The 24,323-nt window shown below is 46.0% G+C and overlaps 1 protein-coding gene across 1 annotated transcript in view; it reads right to left on the bottom strand.

Moving 5' to 3' along the window:
• The window catches only part of dnah1 (dynein, axonemal, heavy chain 1), a 59,777-nt gene that overhangs the window by 13,925 nt on the left and 21,529 nt on the right, over positions 1-24,323 (bottom strand). Inside the window, exons 28-56 of the mRNA XM_038964508.1 lie at positions 22,923-23,028; positions 22,676-22,789; positions 22,409-22,558; positions 19,961-20,047; positions 19,685-19,871; positions 19,435-19,526; positions 19,166-19,320; positions 18,789-18,966; positions 18,488-18,682; positions 18,223-18,342; positions 17,816-18,079; positions 17,592-17,732; positions 17,295-17,455; positions 17,024-17,181; positions 16,760-16,933; positions 16,575-16,604; positions 15,009-15,187; positions 14,685-14,915; positions 13,986-14,182; positions 13,764-13,899; positions 13,475-13,683; positions 6,544-6,715; positions 6,271-6,462; positions 5,991-6,101; positions 5,601-5,786; positions 5,292-5,483; positions 5,015-5,182; positions 4,545-4,736; positions 113-244 (exon numbers count right to left, since the gene is read on the bottom strand). Coding sequence (XP_038820436.1) covers positions 113-244; positions 4,545-4,736; positions 5,015-5,182; positions 5,292-5,483; positions 5,601-5,786; positions 5,991-6,101; positions 6,271-6,462; positions 6,544-6,715; positions 13,475-13,683; positions 13,764-13,899; positions 13,986-14,182; positions 14,685-14,915; positions 15,009-15,187; positions 16,575-16,604; positions 16,760-16,933; positions 17,024-17,181; positions 17,295-17,455; positions 17,592-17,732; positions 17,816-18,079; positions 18,223-18,342; positions 18,488-18,682; positions 18,789-18,966; positions 19,166-19,320; positions 19,435-19,526; positions 19,685-19,871; positions 19,961-20,047; positions 22,409-22,558; positions 22,676-22,789; positions 22,923-23,028 — 4,609 coding nt within the window. The remainder of the gene's footprint in view (positions 1-112; positions 245-4,544; positions 4,737-5,014; positions 5,183-5,291; positions 5,484-5,600; positions 5,787-5,990; positions 6,102-6,270; positions 6,463-6,543; positions 6,716-13,474; positions 13,684-13,763; positions 13,900-13,985; positions 14,183-14,684; positions 14,916-15,008; positions 15,188-16,574; positions 16,605-16,759; positions 16,934-17,023; positions 17,182-17,294; positions 17,456-17,591; positions 17,733-17,815; positions 18,080-18,222; positions 18,343-18,487; positions 18,683-18,788; positions 18,967-19,165; positions 19,321-19,434; positions 19,527-19,684; positions 19,872-19,960; positions 20,048-22,408; positions 22,559-22,675; positions 22,790-22,922; positions 23,029-24,323) is intronic.

The raw sequence follows: 24,323 nt of genomic DNA, 5'->3' as shown, positions 1-24,323 counted from the left end.
TCATTCTCTCCACAAAATACCTAAAAGCACTACTTACTGTGACAAAACTCTGACTAATACCACAGCACAACACATACATGTAACAGTAGCACAACAACAGAGCAGCACTCACAGTAAAGGGTCCCAGGTAGGCCACATATCCTGCTGCTAGCAGCACGTCTCCTGACACGTTATTAACCATGTACTCCAGGTGCTGCACGGTCTCCTTCCAACGCACCTTCTCATCCGCTAGCCCTCCAATCAGCTGGACAGACACACACAACACTCATAACATCAGCACCCACAGACACAGTAGACAACACTGAGTTATGTCTGATGTAAATAAATATGGCATTGCAGAAATTACATTGGAAGGGGGGGAAAAAACTTGTGTAAAATGAAAAGAACAAAGTGACAGAGTAACAGTCAATAGTAGGGTTGCAATGTGGAGAATATTACTGGTAATTTTGGAAATGTACCAGTAAACTCACATAAAATCCTTGGAAGTTAATTTTTTTTAGGTCATTTTAATAACATATAAAATATATAAAATATGATATTTCTAATGTGGAAAATAGAATCATAAAGCTGTGAAACATTATACTAAGTATAACCCATCAACAAATTGAATACGTTGCTGTTTCTACATGGAATATCCTTTATATTTTTACAAGTTATTATTTTATTTAAAGAGTGACTTTCAAAACAACTTCTCGTTTTGAAAATGGCCTATGTGGCATCGATATGAGTCAGAAACATTTACTCTAGTGTAAAAATGTACTACAAAGTGTAAATAGGATAATTCAGTCTTGTCCAAAATGGAGATTTGCGAGATGATAGGAAAAAAATTGGATGTCACGGAATGAAGGGTACCGTAACAGTATTCCATGGGTTGGGTTTATTTTAATGGCCATGGTCAATTTGGTTTGACATTCGATAACCCTATGGGGCAAGTTATGGACCATTAGTAAATTACACAATGTACATTGTACAATATTTTAAAAAGGTCAATAGCTCCAAATTTCAATGAATAAAAAATCCTAATCAACGTAAATTGTAGAAATTAATATACAAATATTGAAAGCATTTATGAGACACCTAAAAGATGTGCAAGACGACTATATTGTTCAATTTACATTGTGTAATTTATTGACGGTTCCTAACTATCCCCAGAGATAGGCTATCCAAAGTCAAACCAATTTTGCCACAGTCGCACACCAGCCGAATGAATCTAATTGGCAAAAATAATTTGGCTAACTCTTCCCACCTGCGAACACACACAACAGACACCCACATCAAACCACACCTCGAAACCAACTCACGTTTGAATTCAGTCATGGCCAAATCAGGAAGCATTTCTTAATTAACCAAACGAGGCCAAATCAGGAAGTGGAGTCGCCTTGAAGTACTGTTTGTCAACATATCTTTGTTGCAAATGTTGCAGGGCCAAACTGATGGCAGTTGTGAAACAAGTCAATAGTTGGAAGAGTTAATTGCAATTACATTAGAAGTCATTTTATGTTTTTTTATTAATTATGCTATTTTGCAGTGCTTTGAGCCAGATCACTGTTTGAAATGTAAAGATTCAAATAAAAGTGGTCAGAGTTCATTTGAGTTGCCTCCTCTGTAATTCTGCTGCCCCCTAAAAAAAGTAAATGTGAAAATGTTTTTTTTAGCCCGTGCCTGATATTCTAGAATTGATTCTGGTTTGGCCGGCCCGGTTTATGGTTTGCGCAACATTGTAACCTAGAGATCAATAGCTTATTTTTCTTTAAATAGCCTAGCTGTGGATTGTGTGTAGCTCAATCACAAGGCATCGCCTTCAGTCGGTAAAGTGTGGCAAATCTGTCAGTAAACAGCCAAAACAGGCCTTTCGCAATATTTCAAATACAATCGTGGGAAAACACAGGTTTTAATGCAAATGGCTCCTGCTGAAAAGAGAAGACTCTAATGTGTCTGTAGGCTACCAACATATTTTATCAACTTCCAAATTGGCCTATTGAGTGAACAGCATTTTTTTTTTAAAGTAAAACGAGCGAGATAGGCTTTTGGCACGAGCGCATCGGCCATCGCCGGTGAGTGAGCTGTGCATCATTGGGTGAGTCAGTTTTTTAGAACTATAATTTCCAAATATTCTACACACCTTGGCCTAGGATATTCATGGATTCAAGACAAGGTTGTTTTTAATTGATCTCATATTCTCAGTTAGTCCATGTAAAAGGCATCTGTCATTTCAATCATTTTTGCAGTATTAAAAAAAGATTCTGCTTAAGTCGGCAGCCATGTAAAATGGCATAGAATTGCATGAAATTGCCAAATTTTTCCCATGTGTGCAACCTCTGCAAGTGCCTCTACCTACTCTACTGCTCTATGCCACTACACAAATATGATGATATGCATGCAATGTTTTATTATAAAGGCGATTCTTTTAATGTGTTCCGGTATCTCAGAGCTCTTCAGGTCACCCTCCTCTTGTGCTAACTTTTTGTTTCCGGCACCTCCCAATTTACAAATTAAGTACTGCTACTTTCTCTTGAACCATATGTTCTATCTACCAGAAAATCATGGACAACATGGACACAGATATAAAGGGGGGGAGAAAAATAAATAAATATATATATACAGTTGAAGTCGGAAGTTTACATACACTTAGGTTGGAGTCATTAAAACTCGTTTTTCAACCACTCCACAAATTTATTGTTAACAAACTATAGTTTTGGCAAGTCGGTTAGGACATCTACTTTGTGCATGACACAAGTAATTTTTCCAACAATTGTTTACAGACAGATTATTTCACGTATAATTCACTGTTATCACAATTCCAGTGGGTCAGAAGTTTACATACACTAAGTTGACTGCGCCTTTTAACAGCTTGGAAAATTCCAGAAAATGATGTCATGGCTTATTGACATCATTTCAGTCAATTCGAGGTGTACCTGTGGATGTATTTCAAGGCCTACCTTCAAGCTCAGTGCCTCTTAGCTTGACATCATGGGAAAATCAAAAGAAATCAGCCAAGACCTCAGAAAATAAATTGTAGACCTCCACAAGTCTGGTTCATCCTTGGGATCAATTTCAAACACCTGATGGTACCACGTTCATTTGTACAAACAATGGTACGCAAGTATAAACACCATGGGACCACGCAGTCGTCATACCGCTCAGGAAGGAGACGCGTTCTGTCTCCTAGAGATGAACGAAAAGTGCAAATCAATCCCAGAACAACAGTAAAGGACCTTGTGAAGATGCTGGAGGAAACAGGTACAAAAGTATCTATAGCCACAGTAAAACGAGTCCTATAACGACATAACCTGAAAGGCCGCTCAGCAAAGAAGATGCCACTGCTCCAAAACCACCATAAAAAGGCCAGATTACGGTTTGCAACTGCACATGGGGACAAAGATCGTACTTTTTGGAGAAATGTCCTCTGGTCTGATGAAACAAAAATAGAACTGTTTGGCCATAATGACCATCGTTATGTTTGGAGGAAAAAGGGGGAGGCTTGCAAGCCAAAGAACACCATCCCAACCGTGAAGAACGGGGGTGGCAGCATCATGCTGTGGGGGTGCTTTGCTGCAGGAGGGACTGGTGCACTTCAGAAAATAGATGGCATCATGAGGTTGGAAAATTATGTGGACATATTGAAGCAACATCTCAAGACATCAGTCAGGAAGTTAAAGCTTGGTTGCAAATGAGTCTTCCAAATGGACAATGACCCCAAGCACGCTTCCAAAGTTGAGGCAAAATGGCTTAAGGACAACAAAGTCAAGGTATTGGAGTGGCCATCACAAAGCCCTGACCTCGATTCTATAGAAAATGTGTGGGCAGAACTGAAAAAGCGTGTGCGAGCAAGCAGGCCTACAAACCTGACTCAGTTACACCAGCTCTGTCAGGAGGAATGGGCCAAAATTCACCCAATTAATTGTGGGAAACTTGTGGGAAACTACCCGAAATGTTTGACCCAAGTTAAACAATTTAAAGGCAATGCTACCAAATATTAATTGAGTGTATGTAAACTTCTGACCCACTGGGAATGTGATGAAAGAAATAAAAGCTGAAATAAATCATTCTCTCTACTATTATTCTGACATTTCACATTCTTAAAATAAAGTGGTGATCCTAACTGACCTAAGACAGGGAATTTTTACTCAGATTAAATGTCAGGAATTGTGAAAAAAGTTTAGATGTATTTGGCTAAGATGTATGTAAACGTCCAACTTCAACTGTATATTAATCAAGTTTAAATTACCAAAATTTACACAGATTACCAAAATGACCCGTTAATAATCCAGATTTTTTTTAAATCTGGTAATTTTGTATAAAATCTTTGCAACCCAAGTCAACTGTGTATGGTCTGGCCTCTATATCCTTTTAGATTTGTCCTGCACCTGCCAAGCCAGTGCAAATATGTGTGTTGTTATCAGTGAGCTTTCAATCAATTAAATGTATTTATAAAGCCCTTTTTACATCAGCAGATGTCACAAAGTGCTATACAGAAACCCAGCCTAAAACCCCAAACAGCAAGCAATGCAGAAGCTTTGTCCCCGTCTCTCTCTCTCTCTGACCTTGTCTGCGCGGACCAGGCGGTTCTCACACAGCTGGCACTTGTTGTCCAGCTCGTCCCTCTTGGCCAGACAGTCGTGGTACTTGGCCTGCAGCGTTGCGATGCCCTCTTCCACCTGTGCCAGCTTCTCATTGGCATCGTCCAGGATGAGCTGGGTCACAGCCAGGTCCTCCTGGGCCTCCTGCAGAGCTTTCTGCGTGAGCACACACACACACACACACACACACACACACACACACACACACACACACACACACACACACACACACACACACACACACACACACACACACACACACACACACACACACACACACACACACACACACACACACACACACACACACACACACACACACACACACAGGAAGGAAAGATACACACATCAACACTCACACAAATAGTGCATATACAGATGCAATAGTCTTGTTGTACAAGAGAGGGCAGCATTTAAAGCAAATATATTCATACCCTTTTAGGCTCCACACCCTTGGCCACAAAGTGGTACACGTGCATGGCTCGCACCCATTGGCAGATGGAGGTGCAGGCCTTGGACACCTTGGCAATGTTGGCTGGCTGGAACTCTTCATTATCAATGTAGGGTTGCACTAATTTGATCACGGAGTCTGGGATATTTTCCTACAGAGGAGATCAGTGCCAAAATGATTCCAGTCAAAAAGCTCCCTTTAAACTGAAAGAAAGTAAAAAGCTTTGTTTGGGATAACGTGTCCTCAGGACACTGACATACTTTGTCAAATTTGAAGAGGCCCTCTAGGAACTTCCCGGGGTCCTGCAGAAGGCTCTTGCCAGGCTCCCAGTAGTCGTCCACCTTGGTGCCTGGCTTCTCTCCGGCCACCTTCTTAGGCTTGATGGACCTCATGATGCAAACAGCCTCTATCACAAGTTTCACCCCATGGGGCGGGCGCTGCATGGCCCTCACCTGGAGAGACCCAGCCCCAGTCATACAGTACAACAACCCTCATACAGTACAGAGCAATCTAGGAAAACAACAAGCCAAAAGTACAAGTACAACCATTACTGGGCAAAATAATGTCACCTCAACAACGTCGTTCTTGTTGAGAGACTTGAGGCTGGTGAGGGCGGCGTCTAGAGCTGGCAGCGCTTCATCCAGGTCTTTCTGGGCGTCTTCAGCGATGGCCCCGGCCACACATGCTTTCTGTGAGGCTTTGGCTTCCTCTGCCTGCACCGCCGTACGGGTCTCCTCTGCAACCACAGTGTCTACCTGTCAACACACACACACACACACACACACACACACACACACACACACACACACACACACACACACACACACACACACACACACACACACACACACACACACACACACACACAAAGATTAACGTGCATAACACATGTGCTATATAAAGGATACAGCATATGCAGGCGTTTGAAGAGCCTGATGAGGTTTCCTGGTCTAAGTTACCTTGATCTTCTCCATGGTGAATACTGTGTCCTTGGCAGCTTCCTCCAGCAGAGGCCTCATCATCTCCAGCTCCTCCTGCATCTTACTCACATCCTCTGCTGTCCTCAATAGCTATAGACACACACAGACACACAGTAAAATCACACGGTTAAACGCAGTCCCATATGAACACAGACACACATTTAAAGCAACATACAAAATACATTTGAAGCAAAAGACACAGAAGAGAAGACTACCTCTTAGATACAAAAATTGTGGCATTGAGGGTCCCTCCTCTCACCTTGTCCAGGCCAGTCTTCATGCGCTGCCGGGCACTGTGCAGCTCCTGTTTCTTGCGGCCGATGAGAGAGGAGAAGATTGCGAGTAGCTCCAGATAGCTCTTGGGCGTGACATAGTTATATCTGGACAGCTCAGCCAGGTACTGTGCACATTTCCTGGCTACCATCTGGTGGATCTCCACACACATCATAATCTAGACAGGGACACAACAGTGGTGAGGGGAGGCTGGCAGGAGACAAGAACACAAACAAACACTCAAACACTTTCTCCTCACCAGGCCTTTCATTGCGGTGGGGCTGGCTTCCAGCTCTGGCAGCTCGTAGAGGAAGGAGGCAGCCACAGACTGGAGGGCCTCCTCTGGCCAGGCACTGAACCAGTCTATAGTGCAGCAGGTCACCAGAGACGGGAACTGTCTGAGCCGCGCACGGAACACCTCCCCTATAGGACTAGACATGGGGAGAGGAGGAAAAGAGGCAAGGAGGGGCGTGGTGAGGAACGGAGAGGTGGAGAGAAGATAGGTAAGGACAGGAGAGTGAGGGAAGAGATGGAAGTGAGGTAAAAAAAAAGGGGGTGGAGAGAGGTAAAGAGAAATTAGTAGAGGTTCAAGTCATTAGCTGATCTCTTTACTGTACCTTTCAGATGCTGTGAGTGAGCAGTTCAGTTCAAGTTTTATTGTCACATGCACAAGAACAGTGGAATGCTTACCATGCGAGCTCTTCCCAACAGTGCAGTAGTATAACTAATACAAATATAACTATAAATAATAAAGAAAACATGACAAATATCAAATAAGAGAGGAAGCTATACACAGGGTCAGTGCCAGTACCAAAATGTACAATGTGCAGGGATACTGGAGAATATGAAGTAGATATGTACAGTACCAGTCAAAAGTTTGGACTACTCATCGATGGGTTCGTCTTTATTTTTTAAACTATTTTCTACATTGTAGAATAATAGTGAAGACATCAAAATGATGAAATAACACATATAGAATCATGTTGTAACCAAAAAACTCTTAAATCAAAATATATATTATATTTGAGATTCTTCAAAGTAGCCACCCTTTGCTTTGATGACAGCTTTGCACACTCTTGGCAGTCTCTCAACCAGCTTCACCTGGAATGCTTTTCCAACAGTCTTGAAGGAGTTCCCACATATGCTGAGCACTTGTTGGCTGCTTCTCCTTCACTCTGCTGTCCAACTCATCCCAAACCATTTTAATTGGTTTGATGTTGGGTGATTGTGGTCAAATATCCCTTACACAGCCTGGAGGTGTGTTGGGTCATTGTCCTGTTGAAAAACAAATGATAGTCCCACTAAGCCCAAACCAGCTGGAATGGCGTATCGCTGCAGAATGCTGTGGTAGCCATGCTGGTAAAGTGTGCCTTGAATAAAAAATTAAAAAATCACAGTGTCAGCAGCAAAGCACCCCCATACCATCACACCTCCTCCTCCATGCTTCACGGTGGGAACCACACACACAGAGTTTGGAACCAAAAATCTAAAATTTAGACTCATCAGACCAAAGGACAGATTTCCACTGGTCTAATGTCCATTGCTTGTCTTTCTTGGCCAATAAAGTATTTGTTACGTTCGTCTTGTGGTGAATGAACGGACCAAGGCGCAGCAGGTGAGGAATACATACTAATTTAATGAATGAAAGACGAAAAACACTGACAAAACACTAGAACAAACTACAAAACAATAAACGAAGGCAACAGACCTGAAACAAACGAACTTACATATAGACGAAGAACGCACGAACAGGAACAGACTACCTAAAATGAACGAACAAACGAAACAGTCCCATGTGGTAAACACAGACACAGGAACAATCACCCACAAACAAACAGTGAGAACAACCTACCTTAATATGGCTCTCAATCAGAGGAAACGACACACACCTGCCTCTAATTGAGAACCATGCCAGGCAAACCATTAACCCAACATATAAAACACATAACATAGACTACCCACCCCAACTCACGCCCTGACCAATTAAACACATACAAAACAACAGAAAACAGGTCAGGAACGTGACAGAACCCCCCCCTCAAGGTGCGAACTCCGGGCGCACCCCTAAAACTCAAGGGGAGGGTCTGGGTGGGCATCTGTCCGCGGTGGCGGCTCCGGCGGTGGACGAGGACACCACTCCACCACTGTCTTTGTCCCCCTCCTTAGTGTCCTTTGAGTGGCGACCCTCGCCCACGACCTTGGCCTAAGAATCCTCCCCAAGGCCCCCACATGATTCAGGAGGTAGCTCAGGACAGAGAGGTAGCTCAGGACAGAGAGGTAGCTCAGGACAGAGAGGTAGCTCAGGACAGAGGGGCAACTCCGGACAGAGAGGCAGCTCAGGACGAATGGCAGCTCCGGACTGAATGGCAGCTCCGGACTGAATGGCAGCTCCGGACTGGGTGGCAGCTCCGGACTGGGTGGCAGCTCCGGACTGGGTGGCAGCTCCGGACTGGGTGGCAGCTCATGACTGGAGGGCAGCTCATGACTGGAGGGCAGCTCATGACTGGAGGGCAGCTCATGACTGTAGGGCAGCTCATGACTGTAGGGCAGCTCTGGCAGCTCCTGACTGGCTGGCGGCTCTGGCAGCTCCTGACTGGCTGGCGGCTCTGGCAGCTCCTGACTGGCTGGCGGCTCTGGCAGCTCCTGACTGGCTGGCGGCTCTGGCAGCTCCTGACTGGCTGGCGTCTCTGGCAGCTCCTGACTGGCTGGCGTCTCTGGCAGCTCCTGACTGGCTGGCGGCTCTGGCAGCTCCTGACTGGCTGGCGGCTCTGGCAGCTCCTGACTGACGGACGGCTCTAGCGGCTCCTGACTGACGGACGGCTCTAACGGCTCGGGACAGACGGGCGGCTCTAATGGCTCGTGGCAGACGGATGGCTCAGACGGCGCTGGGCAGACAGATGGCTCAGACGGCGCTGGGCAGACGGATGGCTCAGACGGCGCTGGGCAGACGGATGGCTCAGACGGCGCTGGGCAGACGGATGGCTCAGATGGTGCTGGGCAGGCAGGCAGTGCAGGCAGCTCAGACGGCGCTGGACAGACGAGCAGTGCAGGCGGCGTTGAGCAGACGAGCAGTGCAGGCAGTTCAGACGGCACTGGGCAGGCAGGCAGCTCAGACGGCGCTGGACAGACGAGCAGTGCAGGCGGCGTTGGGCAGACGGACGACTCTGACCCGCTGAGGCGCACAGTAGGCCTGGTGCGTGGTGCCGGAACTGGTGGTACCGGACTGGAGACACGCACCTCAAGGCTAGTGCGGGGAGCAGGAACAGGGCACACTGGACTCTCGATGCGCACTATAGGCCTGGTGCGTGGTACCGGCACTGGTGGTACCGGGCTGAGGGCACGCACCTCAGGGCGAGTGCGGGGAGAAGGAACAGTGCGTACAGGGCTCTGGAGACGCACAGGAGGCTTGGTGCGTGGTGCCGGAACTGGTGGTACTGGGCTGGAGACACGCACCACAGGGAGAGTGCGTGGAGGAGGAACAGGGCTCTGGAGACGCACTGGAAGCCTGGTGCGTGGTGTAGGCACTGGTGGTACTGGGCTGGGGCCACGCACCATAAGGCGAGTGCGGGGTGCTGGAACTGGAGGTACTGGGCTGGGGCGGGAAGGTGGCGCCGGATATACCGGACCGTGCAGGCGTACTGGCTCCCTTGAGCACTGAGCCTGCCCAACCTTACCTGGTTGCATGCTCCCCGTAGCCCGTCCAGTGCGGGGAGGTGGAATAACCCGCACTGGGCTGTGTTGGCGAACCGGGGACACCATGCGTAAGGCTGGTGCCATGTACACCGGCCCGAGGAGACGTACTGGAGGCCAGATATGTAGAGCCGGCTTCATGGCACTTGGCTCAATGCTCACTCTAGCCCGCCCAGTGCGGGGAGGTGGAATAACCCGCACCGGGCTATGCACCCGTACAGGAGACACCGTGCGCTCTTCCGCATAACACGGTGTCTGCCCGTACTCCCGCTCTCCACGGTAAGCATGGGAAGTGGGCGCAGGTTTCCTACCTGCCCTCGCCACACTACCCTTTAGCCCCCCCCCCCCCCAAGAAATGTTTGGGTGAGCCTCTCGGGCTTCCGTGCTAGACGCGTCCCCTCATAACGCCGGTTCCTCTCTCCGGTTGCCTCCGCTCTCCGAGCTGCCTCCAGCTGTTCCCATGGGAGGCGATCCTTTCCAGCCAGGATCTCCTCCCATGTGTAGCAACCCTTGCCGTCCAAAACATCCTCCCATGTCCATTCCTCCTTCGTGCGCTGTCTCTCTCTCCCGTTACACCGCTGCTTGATCCTTTGTTGGTGGGTGATTCTGTTACGTTCGTCTTGTGGTGAATGAACGGACCAAGGCGCAGCAGGTGAGGAATACATACTAATTTAATGAATGAAAGACGAAAAACACTGACAAAACACTAGAACAAACTACAAAACAATAAACGAAGGCAACAGACCTGAAACAAACGAACTTACATATAGACGAAGAACGCACGAACAGGAACAGACTACCTAAAATGAACGAACAAACGAAACAGTCCCATGTGGTAAACACAGACACAGGAACAATCACCCACAAACAAACAGTGAGAACAACCTACCTTAATATGGCTCTCAATCAGAGGAAACGACACACACCTGCCTCTAATTGAGAACCATACCAGGCAAACCATTAACCCAACATAGAAAACACATAACATAGACTACCCACCCCAACTCACGCCCTGACCAATTAAACACATACAAAACAACAGAAAACAGGTCAGGAACGTGACAGTATTGTCTTCTTATTGGTGTCCTTTAGTAGCGGTTTCTTTGCAGCAATTCGACCACGAAGGCCTGTTTCACACAGTCTCCTCTGAACAGTTGATGTTGAGATGTGTCTGTTACTTGAACTCTGTGAAGCATTTATTTGGGCTGCAATTTCTGAGGGTGGTAACTCTAATGAACTTATCCTCTTCAGCAGAGGTAACTCTGGGTCTTTCTTTCATGTGCCGGTCCTCATGAGAGCTAGTTTCATCATAGTGCTTGGTGGTTTTTATGGCTGCACTTGAAGAAACGTATTGACTGACCTTCATGTCTTAAAGTAATGATGGACTGTCGTTTCTCTTTGCATATTTGAGCAGTTCTTGTGTACCACCCTTACCTTTTCACAACACAACTGATTGGCTCAAACTTTTAACAAAGCACACCTGTTAATTGAAATGCATTCCAGGTGAGTGCAAAGCTTTCATCAAGGTAAAGGGTGGCTACTTTGAAGAATCTCAAATATAAAATATATTTAGATTTATTTAACACTTTTTTGGTTACTACATGATTCCATATCTGTTATTTCATAGTTTTTAATGTCTTCACTATTACTGTACAAAGTAGAAAATAGTAAAAATAAAGAAAAACCCTGGACTGTCCAAACTTTTGACTGGCACTGTACATGAAGGCGGGGATTAGGAGAAAGTGACCGGTAGAAGGATTAATAATAGTAAACAGTATGGCAGCAGCAAAAGTGGTGGGTGGGTGTGTGCATGGTGGTGAGTGTGTGACGGAGTGTGTGAGGGAGTGTGTGTGCAACAGTGACAGTGTAGGCGTGATAGGCAGATATACAGTGCATTCGGAAAGTATTCAGACTCCTTGACTTTTTCCACATTTTGTTACGTTACAGCCTTATTCTAAAATTGATCAAATAAAATACAATTCCGCATCAATCTACACATAATACCCCATAATGACAAAGCATAAAAAGGTTTTTAGACATTTATGCAAATGTATTAAAAATTAAAAACGGAAATACCTTATTTACATAAATATTCAGACCCTTTGAGCTTAGGTGCATCCTGTTTCCATTAATCATCCTTGAGATATTTCTACAACTTGATTGGACATGATTTGGAAAGGCACACACTTGTCTATATCAGGTCCCACAGTTGACAGTGCAAGTCAGAGCAAAAACCAAGCCATGAGGTTGAAGGAATTGTCAGTAGAACTCCGAGACAGGATTGTGTCGAGGAACAGATCTGGGGAAGGGTACCAAAGCATTACTGCAGCATTGATGGTTCCCAAGAACACAGTGGCCTCCATCATTCTTAAACGGAAGAAGTTTGGAACCACCAAGACTCTTCCTAGAGCTGGCCGCCCGGCCAAACTGAGCAATCGGTGGAGAAGGGCCTTGGTCGGGGAGGTGACCAAGAACCCGATGGTCACTCTGACAGAGCTCCAGAGTTCCTCTGTGGAGAAGGGATAACCTTCCAGAAAGATAACCATCTCTGCAGCACTCCATCAATCAGGCCTTCATGGTAGAGTGGCCAGATGGATACCCCTCCTCAGTAGTAGGCACGACAGCCCGCTTGCAGTTTGCCAAGAGGCACCTAAAGGACTCTGACCATTAGAAACAAGATTCTCTGATCTGATGAAACCAAGATGGAACTCTTTGGCCTGAATGCCAAACGTCACGTCTGGAAGAAACCTGGCCACATCCGTACGGTGAAGCACGGTGTTAGCAGCATCATGCTGTGGGGATGTTTTTCAGCGGCAGGGACTGGGAGACTGGTCAGGATCAAGGGAAAGATGAACGAAGCAAAGAACAGAGAGATCCTTGATAGAAATCTGCTCCAGGACGCACAGGACCTCAGACTGGGGCGAAGGTTCACCTTCCCACAGGACAATAACCCTAAGCACACAGCCACGACAACGCAGGAGTGGCTTCGGGACAAGTCTATGAATGTCCTTGAGTGGCCCAGCCAGTGCCCGTACTTGAACCCAATCGAACATCTCTGGAGAAACGTGAAAATAGCTGTGCAGCGGCACTCCCCATCCAACCTGACAGAGCTGGAGAGGATCTGCAGACAAGAATGGGAAAAACTCCCCAAATATAGGTGTGCCAAGGCGGTAGCGTTATACCTAAGAAGACTCAAGGCTGTAATCGCTGCCAAAGGTGCTTCAACAATGTACTGAGTAAAGGGTTTGAATACTTATGTTTTTCAGCGTGATGTGATATGTGAAATTTTGTTTTTCTATTTGTAAGAAATTAGCAAAAATGTCAATTTGTGGGGGGGGGTTTGTCATTACATGGTATTGTGTGTAGATTGATGAGGAAAAAATGAAATCTAATTATTTTTTGAATAAGGCTGTAATGTAACAAAATGTGGAAAAAGTCGACGGGTCTGAATACTTTCCGAAAGCACTGTACATGTAAGGGTACGGTGCCATGAGGCTGACCTCATGCAGAGCACGGTGTGGATGTTACTGCGGACTCTTTTTATGTAGGCAGTCATGAGGTTGGCTTTGGTGGGCTGCTGGCCTAGGTCCTGCACCACAGGCTTCATGGCGGTCAGGATGCGCTCCTGCTCGTCCACCGCATAGAGGTTGGGCACGTCACCAGAGTTCAGGATGTTATTCACATCCTCCAAGAACGACTCGCTCTTGATCTGAGGTCAAACACACAGGGTTAGAGGACATGTCGATAAGTGGGTATGTGTAAGTGCTGACACTGTGAAAAAGTCCTCACCTGTGTGTCTACAAACAGAAAGGTGATCTGTACATTCTGCAGGCCAGCCTTCAGCATGATGCTCTTGAGGTCTTCCCTCCACTCTGTGTGGCCGTAGTTCTTAGCGAGCTCAATCTGGAAACACTCATAGTCTGACCTGAGGTGTAAAACAACATATTAACATCATATTATCACAGTAACATACTTTCAGATGTTTAATAAAATAGAAGGTATGAGCCTCACATGTGCGTGGCCAGCTTGGTGAGTGACTGGCGCCCGCTGCCCCCGACCCCCAGGAGCAGGGCGTTTCCCAGGGGCTGGCGCAGGATGCGGCTGATGCGGCACACATGCTGGATGGCATCCATGAAGAGCACCAGCTTCATCTTGGTGGTGCTGATCTGGTTGTAGTCGTCCATGTACTCCTCCATGACTCTGGCCAGCTGTGGGAGTTACAAGACAGTATTGGGATGAAAAACACCCATAAATCTCACTACTATCCTAGTAGTGTCACCAAACGTTTTTATGGAAGTCTTATAAAGGGCAATACCGCCACTTTTCAACCTCATATTCATCATCTCCCATACCAAACCAGTGTCTACATATGTGAAAACAGTGTGATTCTATGATATGTGGTTAAAAAGATAAGAAGAAAGGTCCTAAAAAAAAGAGTGATTTTCAAAAAGTGCAACGAGTTTCTAGTTCAAGGGAGGGTATTTTCTTGCTCCCCACGTCACCGCAAATCTCATAGTGTTTGAAAATCACTGTTTTTAAAATGCTTTAACTTTTGATGAAGCCATCGGGTAGAACTTTGTAACGTTATATTTTTGTAGAAATGTGCTGTTTTCACATACTGTATGTTGGTAATGGTATTGTTCTGAAGATAATGAAAACAAGGTTGAAAAGTGGTGGAGTTGCCCTTTAAGTTTAGCAGTGAAGTCTCACCTTCTCCCTGTCCTCAATGAGCTGGTAGGCTTTGTTGTCAGCTCCGGGGATCATGAAGTCTCCAAACAGGACCGGCTGGCAGGGCACAGCATCCTCAAAGCTGCAGCCAAACTCCTCAATGCGGGCCTGTAGGAGCTTATCAAACCAGTCCCGGTCCTCAGCACTCACCAGCCGGTCCTGGAACACCCGGCAGCTTTCATGGTACCACAACTGCAGCAAGTGTATCTTGTCCTGAGAATCAAAACAAGCAACACATCCTCTGTTTGAAAGCCTTTCAGGGTTTCTATACTGTATGATCTCCTGTTTGAGCCGTCAGTCATTCACCTCTATCTTGGTAGCCTCTGCCATCAGGATGCCCTGGAAGACCTTGGAAAGGTCCCTAAGGTTGAATGTGTAGTGGGATTTGGCTGGTGTGGGAAGGAGCTGGGAAGTGATGGTGGCGTAGACGCGGATAGTGGCATCCACCAGAGGCCCGTTCAGAGGCTGAATCTCTGGAACAGGTCCTTAGGGAAGAGAGGGGTATGGGAGATGGGTTGGATATAAAATTAGCAAAGACATATGGAGAACTTTCCTTTTTGTGTGTGTAAAAGACCAGCAACAATTTAATACTTTAGAATTTCATCAACATCTACTCTTATTAATAATCTACATAAATTACTAAACTCAGCAAAAAAAGAAACGTCCTCTCACTGTCAACTGGGTCTATTTTCAGTAAACTTAACATGTGTAAATATTTGTATGAACATAACATGATTCAACAACTGAGACATAAACTGAACAAGTTCCACAGACATGTGACTAACAGAAATTGAAAAATTAGTCCCTGAACAAAGGGGGGGTCAAAATCAAAAGTAACAGTCACTATCTGGTGTGGCCACCAACTGCATTAAGTACTGCAGTCATCTCCTCCTCATGGACTGCACCAGATTTGCCAGTTCTTGCTGTGAGATGTTACCCCACTATTCCACCAAGGCACCTGCAAGTTCCCGGACATTTCTGGGGGAATGGCCCTAGCCCTCACCCTCCGATCCAACAGGTCTCAGACGTGCTCAATGGGATTGAGATCCGGGCTCTTTGCTGGCCATGGCAGAACACTGACATTCCTGTCTTGCAGGAAATAACGCACAGAGCGAGCAGTATGGCTGGTGGCATTGTCATGCTGGAGGGTCATGTCAGGATGAACCTGCAGGAAGGGTACCACATGAGAGAGGAGGATGTCTTCCCTGTAACTCACAACGTTGAGATTGCCTGCAATGACAACATGCTCAGTCCGATGATGCTGTGACAGACCGCCCCAGATCATGACGGACCCTCTAAATATGTACCGATCCTGTGCAGGTGTTGTTACACGTGGTTTGCCACTGCGAGTACGATCAGCTGTCCGTCCTGTCTCCCTGTAGCGCTGTCTTAGGCGTCTCACAGACATTGCTATTTATTGCCCTGGCCACATCTGCATTCCTCATGCCTCCTTGCAACATGCCTAAGACACGTTCACGCAGATGAGCAGGGACCTTGGGCATCTTTCTTTTGGTGTTTTTCAGAGTCAGTAGAAAGGTCTCTTTAGTGTCCTATGTTTTCATAACTGTGACCTTAATTGCCTACTGTCTGTAAGCTGTTAGTGTCTTAACGACAGTTCCACAGGTGCATGTTTATTAATTGTTTTTGGTTCATTGAATAAGCATGGGAAACAGTGTTTAAACCCTTTGCAATGAAGATCTGTGAAGTTATTTGGATTTTTACGAATTATCTTTGAAAGACAGGGTCCTGAAAAGGGGACGTTTCTTTTTTGCTGAGTTTAAAATAATGATGCATGGTAACACATTTCTAGAGCGTCAGTCTTCTCTTTCTCTCTCTCCTTCTTCTGTCTCTCTGTCTCCCTCTCTGACTTACTCCCTGGTTCCTTTTTACTTATATTTCCATCTGTAAGAAAGCAAAGAATATATTAGAAAGGATTGCAGCAACTTAACAAACTACCTCCTCAATGTGACTGGTACCTCAACCATACCTAGCCTCCCTCAACCCTTCACCAAAATGAACATCAGTTGGATACATTTTCGGCAGTCAGGCCGTCTCACCCATCCAGTTGCCCAGGATAGTAGAGAAGATCTTCTTCTTGCTGGCGTCCTCCATCTCAGTGAAGGAGAGGAAGTTAAAGTGGCGTGTGAAACGCTGGGTGATGGGGTTCCTGCCCCCTCCTGGGGGTCCCATAGCGCAAGCAAAGTTGATGTCTACCAGGTGTTTAAAAGTGCCTGCAGGACAAGGCAGAGTTCAATTTGGTGGCCTTCACAGAGCCATGGGAGCTAGATGTGCAGACTCAGCTTTGGAGGAAGGGTCCTCACCTATCTGCTTCCTGTCATACCAGCCTCCATGGTCCATCCACTGGCGGAGAAGCTCAATGGGGGGCTGGGCCCCGTAGGTCTCCAGAATGGGCATGTTCAGGTCATCAATGAAGAAGATAAAATACTTCCCCAGGGGAGGCCCAAACACACCCTTACGCCTGACAAATACATGCTTTGGTTAGAGAGGTCAGTATATAAAGGAATGAGACTGCCTTTAGACATTACAGCACAGATCCTACAGTACAAAGAGAGATGTTGGTAAAAGGCGTACCTCTTGTCCAGTTTACTGTCAATATAATCCTGTGTCTGGTTGGCTGAGGTGCGAGCAGAGAACATAAGGAAGTGTGTAATGTACTCAGCAGGCATGTTCTTCAGCAGCTTGTCAGACATGGTCAGGGTCTTTCCTGTGCCGGTCGGTCCAATGCACAGCACCTGGTCAACACAGAGCCTCTAACTAAGAACAACTCTACTCACAGAAAGACTCCTCCATTACACTCACAAAAGCTTTCACCAGGAATGATACACTGATAATACACTATTTATGAGTGCCTTATTGGGCGGCACTTACAGGCTTCTTGTTAGACAGCAGCATATCCATCAGGAAGGAAATGCGGACTGTGTCTGGTGTGGGTACGATGATGTCAGAGTAGCTGGTCTCTGGCGTGATGACCACATTCTGGGCAGATTTCATCCAACTGACCCAGTGCACCTACACAACAGGATGTATGTCACTTGTATGGCCCTTTATGTTTCTAAAGGTATATCCAGAATGTTTGCTTTTCAAATGCTCACCTTCCTCCCTCTGTCCTCCTCCTCTTCGTCTCCCATGTTGCTGATTCCTGCATCATCAAGCTGGTAGTCATACACCAGGCCTTCCTCTGGAAAACACAACTCAACCTTCTCCTCTGCCATCTTGGCCCTGAGCCAAGCACTGAAGCGCTGGCAGCTGGGGGCGTCCCCTGTGGCTCCCACACTCCACACCAGAGAGAAGATGAACCAGGGCTCAATCAGCTCCTTCAACCGGTCAAGCTTCTCCTGCAGAAGAGGCCTCTCCCCCTGGCCAAACACACAGTACATATGACAGACTAGTCATCAAGAGATGAACATCTCCGTCACCTCAGCTGATCACTCATCCCTTTTGTCTCCTGATGGTGGGTAGATTGTGTGGGTGTTTGTGGCATGGAGTGGTGTTCACTGACCTCTCGATGGATGAAGGGTTGGAAGAAACAGTCCAGCAGTTTGAGCAGACTGCATGTGAGGTTGCTGTCCATGGAGAAGATTACCTCTTTCACAGACTTCCTTACAAACGTGATGGAATCCTAGAGACACACAGACTCAATTTCCCCTGAGGCCCAACAGAACAAGGTCTGACACAGCCAGACACTCACAACAACTAACTTATGATACAGTTGTAAAGTGGAATAAACATTATTAAAATGCCTGTTGAGCGGCCCTCTGTGTTACCTGGAGAAACATGATGAAGAGGGAATTGAGCTGGTCTGTGTAGGGCCTCAGGGGTTCGGGGACCGTCCTCAGCCAGCACTCAGTGAAGGGCGTGAGGCCCAGGATGCTAGGCTCCAGGTACACCATCCCACAACGAGACACTGTGGCCGGGGACGCCACCGCCAGGTCCTGCACCTCAAACATCATCGTCTGCACCTGGAGGAGGATACACACATGTATCTGAATGTGCATAACTGGTATGAGGTGTGGAACAAAATGAGAGCGGGAAAGCTGACAGAAGAGATGTATAAAGGTTTCTCACGTCTGTGAGTTTGATGATCTCTCCAGAGCTCAGGCAGAGTTTTTTATTGTCATCCAGCACAGTGTTCATGTTCTCGATCCACACAGCGTCCACTGGCCCGTCAAACATGTACCACTTCTTCTCCTCGTCCATGGAGGACGACCCCCCACGGATCAGAGAGGACAGGATACCATCCGACCTGAAGGGAGATACACAGAGGGAGAAGAGGCATGTGTGTGTGTGCATGAATGTGTGAGAGTGTTCAGGATATTCAATATGCTATCTACTGTATGTGTGTTTGTAATGTACAAGGTGTATAAGAGTTTATGTACTGTATGTGCCCAAATCTGCAGACGGTATGCGATGGTCTGTTATGTGCACATGGAGCAATTACTCACCATTCATGTGTCAACAGGTCAAACTCCCCGTAGAGCTGTCCCATGGTAATGGACTTGGGGTTGAGGACATAGGTCTGTACAGCCTCATAAACACCACCACTCACAGAGACCTGGCCCTGCAGAGCCGTCATCGCTGTCCCTAGGATCTCATAACACTGACACACAAACCAAGCCAATGGCAATATATTACATTCATTTGTAATACCAGAATCATCTTGAAATACATATCATGTGCTGCTGGTAAAGAGAGGTTTTTGGGGAATGCAGACCTTGGTTTTTCCGGAGCCGGACGGTCCCACCAACATCAGTCCGTGCCTCACAACAGTAGTCTCATACAGCTGAATACACTTGGTGATGTATCCTGCATTTGGGAAATTAAACCATGTTAAAAAATATATATTATTTCCCTCCTAACTTATACCTATATTCTAATCTCAATAGCACAGTATCACTAATAAGCAGATATAATGTAGGTTAGACAGTACAAAAACAAGCTGTGTGTCCTCATAGAGTACGAACCATCCACATCCTTGAGGTTCTTCTTGGCACAGACGTTGCGAATGGATTTCTCCAGGGTGCCATAGTCGATGGGCTCCTCCCGTATCTTGGGGAAGAGATCGGACACAATGCCGTTGAAAAGCTTGAGGTCATCTTGGAGGAACTTGGGGACGTTGACGTCTCGTATGGCCCGTAGACAGATCAGTTCCTGGAAGTTAGAGGTGGGAGACAGGCCGATTACATCAGGTTATTGATAGCCTGGTCAGTGTATTTAGGCATATAAAGTGTTGTTCTAACCTCATTCATATCTTGATTCTCCCTCTTCAAGTTTCCAGCAGCAGAGATCACGGTCTTCACAGCTCTCATACCAAAGTCATAGTGATCCTGCACACATATACATCAGTCAAACTTTATTGTAGAGAAATTACATGATTATGTTAATAATACTGTTATTGCATCAAATGGTTGTTGTATGCAACAAAATAGGGTTCTTAAAACTGAGGGTTTTAACTTTGAGTGAAGCAACTCATGTATTATGGATTGATTGGTGAATGGAGAGGGTGAAACTGATCCTAATCTATTTGACTTATATCCATTACCAAATTACATTTTTGATGACAATGATAATACTCTGGAACTATAGCAGGTATGGTGCTAATGGCACATAGAGACTATAGGAGTTGCCTTATAAATAGTGGAATCATGATGCTTGCCCTGGGTCATGTTCATTAGGCACCAACGGAATAAATTTCCCTTAAACCAGGAGTCACTACCTGGATTTATCCAACAAGATATGCAAATGTTTTGTTTTTGGGGACGGTATGCTCAGTATCAACAAGATGATTTGTTTCATACTGATGAAAAATGTACTCTGATTAGATTGCTGATAATTTCTTAACAATATTTTAATGTTTATATCATTCCCAATGAAGGATAATTTTATGTTAAGTTAAAAGGCTCAATGAACCAACAGATGGTCATTTACAATGGTAGTTGTCAACGGTGGGTGTAGCTGGTGCATGGAAGTCAGGCGCAGGAGAGCAGAGATGAGTGAACACGAAGTACTTTACTGAGGCAAATAGTAAGACCAGAACGCAACAGCGTCACCAACACCAAATGCCCAAAACAAGTAAGGCAGCACACAGTACCACAAACAAAGTACAAAGTACCGGCTGCCACAAAACACAGGTATACATAAAACCTGGCGCTAACCAGCCGGAAACGTGCCAACGTCGACAATAAACAATACCCCACACAGACATGGAGGGAACAGAGGGCTAAATACACAGTAATTATGAGGAGACGTAAACCAGGAGTGCAGGAAAACAAGACAAAACAAATGGAAAATGAAAGGTGGAGCGGCGATGGCTAGAAGACCGGTGACGTCGACCGCCGACCGCCGCCCGTACAAGGAGAGGGACCGACTTCGGCGCAAGTCGTGACAGTAGTATACTAGTGCAAGGAAGTTATTTTCCCCCTATACGTTTGGGTTGATGCCTTATTTGTTTTCTACATGTGACTTCATGTTTTAAACCTTGTAATTTTCTATTAGGTTGAGAAAAATCTCAAAATGGGGGATTATCGTGGAGAAATTACATGATTATGTTCATAATACTGTTATTGCATCAAATGGTTGTTTTATGCAACAAAATAGGGTTCTTAGAACTCTATTGTGTCTGTGTGAACTGAGAGGAGCTTCTGAGATTGAACTCTAACAACTGATTTATGATGGTCTTGTCCTCTTTTGGAGCCCGCATTCCATAGAATGAGTTGGTGTTTATGTGCTGGGAGGTACCAGGGTGGAGATGGCTCCAGTATGGATAATGATGAGAGGAACTTTGTTTTGGGGGTCAGACCCTGGTTTCTACACAATGAGAACAGTCTTTACAGCAGATATAGTCTGCTGTAAATTATTAGTATCTTTTTTTATATCTTTTTTTAAATTTTATCCCATTTTCTCCCCAATTTTTCGTGGTATCCAATCGCTAGTAATTACTATCTTGTCTCATCGCTACAACTCCCGTACGGGCTCGGGAGAGACGAAGGTCGAAAGCCATGCGTCCTCCGAAGCACAACCCAACCAAGCCGCACTGCTTCTTAACACAGCGCGCCTCCAACCCGGAAGCCAGCCGCACCAATGTGTCGGAGGAAACACCGTGTACCTGGCCCCCTTGGTTAGCGCGCACTGCGCCCGGCCCGCCACAGGAGTCGCTGGAGCGCGATGAGACAAGGATATCCCTACCGGCCAAACCCTCCCTAACCCGGACGACGCTATGCCAATTGTGCGTCGCCCCACGGACCTCCCGGTCGCGGCCGGCTGCGACAGAGCCTGGGCGCGAACCCAGAGACTCTGGTGGCGCAGTTAGCACTGCGATGCAGTGCCCTAGACCACTGCGCCACCCGGGAGGCCCATTATTAGTATCTTTCATACAAATCGTAACCTTGTGACACATTCCATACAAATGCTGTGGCTAAAATCCGCTCGTTGGGCTGTCAACGAATTACCTACGGGTGGTGATCGTTGACCAGCTTCATTATTGCAATAATTTATTGATGTTATTAATACATTTTGAATAAAGTAACACCCTGATTGATGACTGACCTTGTCTCTACTCATTATTGATTATAATTTCCACGACAACTTTCACAAAGAAATACAGCACTGTATATAAAGCTTGACCCTCAATAAGGCATGCTGCGGGTATGGTTACTGGGGCAAAGATTCTATGTAGACTAGGGTACCACCTGGGAGCTGAGCTGCTCGGAGGACAGTTTGAAGGTGGTGGTGATCTTCTTGGAGAGGACTTTAGCATCGCTGAAGCCAAAGGAGTAGAGAGAGATCTCAGCGATCATCGCATAATCAGGGACCATCATAGCAACAGGACGGAACAGAGCCTTAAGACAAACAGATAGAAATATAATGTGTTACAGTCACACCTCAGTGCTTTGTTTTACAATACCCTGCCAGGGATGTGAACTTTTAAATGTTTTTGGGCAATTTTATGTAGCTACCTTTAGGTTATCTGGTAGTTCAGTGCGGCCGGCGTAACCAGGGTTCATGGTGATGAAAACAGCACAAGAGGCAACAAGAGGGATCTCTTGCCCCTCAAACACAAATCGCTCCGCCTGAGAGACACAAACACACGCACAAACGAATGCACGCACGCACCGACATACAAATCTGTAATATTTTCATGTGTGTATGCACTTTTGACTGTGTACATTGTCTATGACTGTGTTTGTGTATGTTTTTGTTCACCCTCTGATGCTGGGCCTTATTGATGGTGGCGATTTGTTGGGCCACCACTGACAGCACCTCCACATCAATGCGGTTAAACTCATCAAAACATGCCCAGGCTCCAGAACTACAGGAGATACAGTAGATCACAGTAGCCCCACAAAACAATTTAAATACATTCAACAGGATATACAGTGCATTTGGAAAGTATTCAGACCCCTTCCTTTTTTCCACATTTTGTTCCGTTACAGCCTTATTCTAAAATGGATTGTATTTATTGTATTTTTTCTTCATCAATCTACACACAATAAACCATAATGACAAAGCATAAACAGGTTTTTAGACATTTTTGCAAATGTATAAAAAATAAAAAACAGAAACCTTATTTATATAAGTATTCAGACCCTTTGCTATGAGACTCGAAAGTGAGCTCAGGTGCATCCTGTTTCCATTGATCCATCCTTGAGATGTTTCTTCAAATTGATTGGAGTTCACCTGCGGTAAATTCAATTGATTGGACATGATTTGGAAAGGCACACACCTGTGTGAGGTCCCACAGTTAACAGTGCATGTCAGAGCAAAAACCAAGCCATGAGGTCGAAGGAATTGTCCGTAGAGCTCCGAGACAGGATTGTGTTGAGGCACAGATCTGGGGAAGGGTACCAAAACATTTCTACAGCATTGAAGGTTCCCAAGAACAAAGTGGCCTCCATCATTCAATTTGTTTTCTAAATTATCGTTTTTTCCTCTTTTGTTATTTTTCTTTTCTTATTATTATTTTACCCCTTTTTCTCCCCAATTTGTAGTTAAAGTCTTGTCCCATCGCTGCATCGCCCATACAGACTTGGGAGAACATGGATCTGTAGCGATGCCTCTAGGACTGCGATGCAGTGCCTTTGACCGCTGCGCCACTCGAGAGGCCTCCATCATTCTTAAATGAAAGACGTTTGTAACCACCGAGACTCTTCCTAGAGCTGGCCGCCCAGCCAAACTGAGCAATCAGGGGAGAAGGGCCTTGGTCGGGGAGGTGACCAAGAACCCGATGGTCTGACAGCGCTCCAGAGTTCCTCTGTGGAGATGGGATAACCTTCCAGAAAGATAACCATCTCTGCAGCACTCCATCAATCAGGCCATGGTAGAGTGGCCAGATGGATGCCCCTCCTCAGTAGTACGCACGACAGTCCGCTTGCAGTTTGCCAAGAGGCACCTAAAGGACTCTGACCATGAGAAACAAGATTTGATCTGATGAAACCAAGATGGAACTCTTTGGCCTGAATGCCAAACGTCACGTCTGGAAGAAACCTGGCCACATCCGTACGGTGAAGCACGGTGGTGGCAGCAGCATGCTGTGGGGATGTTTTTCAGCAGCAGGGACTGGAAGACTGGTCAGGATCATGGGAAAGATGAACGAAGCAAAGAACA

This window comes from Salvelinus namaycush, chromosome 2 (genome assembly GCF_016432855.1).
Source record: "Salvelinus namaycush isolate Seneca chromosome 2, SaNama_1.0, whole genome shotgun sequence".
Classification (NCBI taxonomy): Eukaryota; Metazoa; Chordata; class Actinopteri; order Salmoniformes; family Salmonidae; genus Salvelinus; species Salvelinus namaycush.
This window is presented reverse-complemented; position numbering and strand designations above follow the sequence as displayed.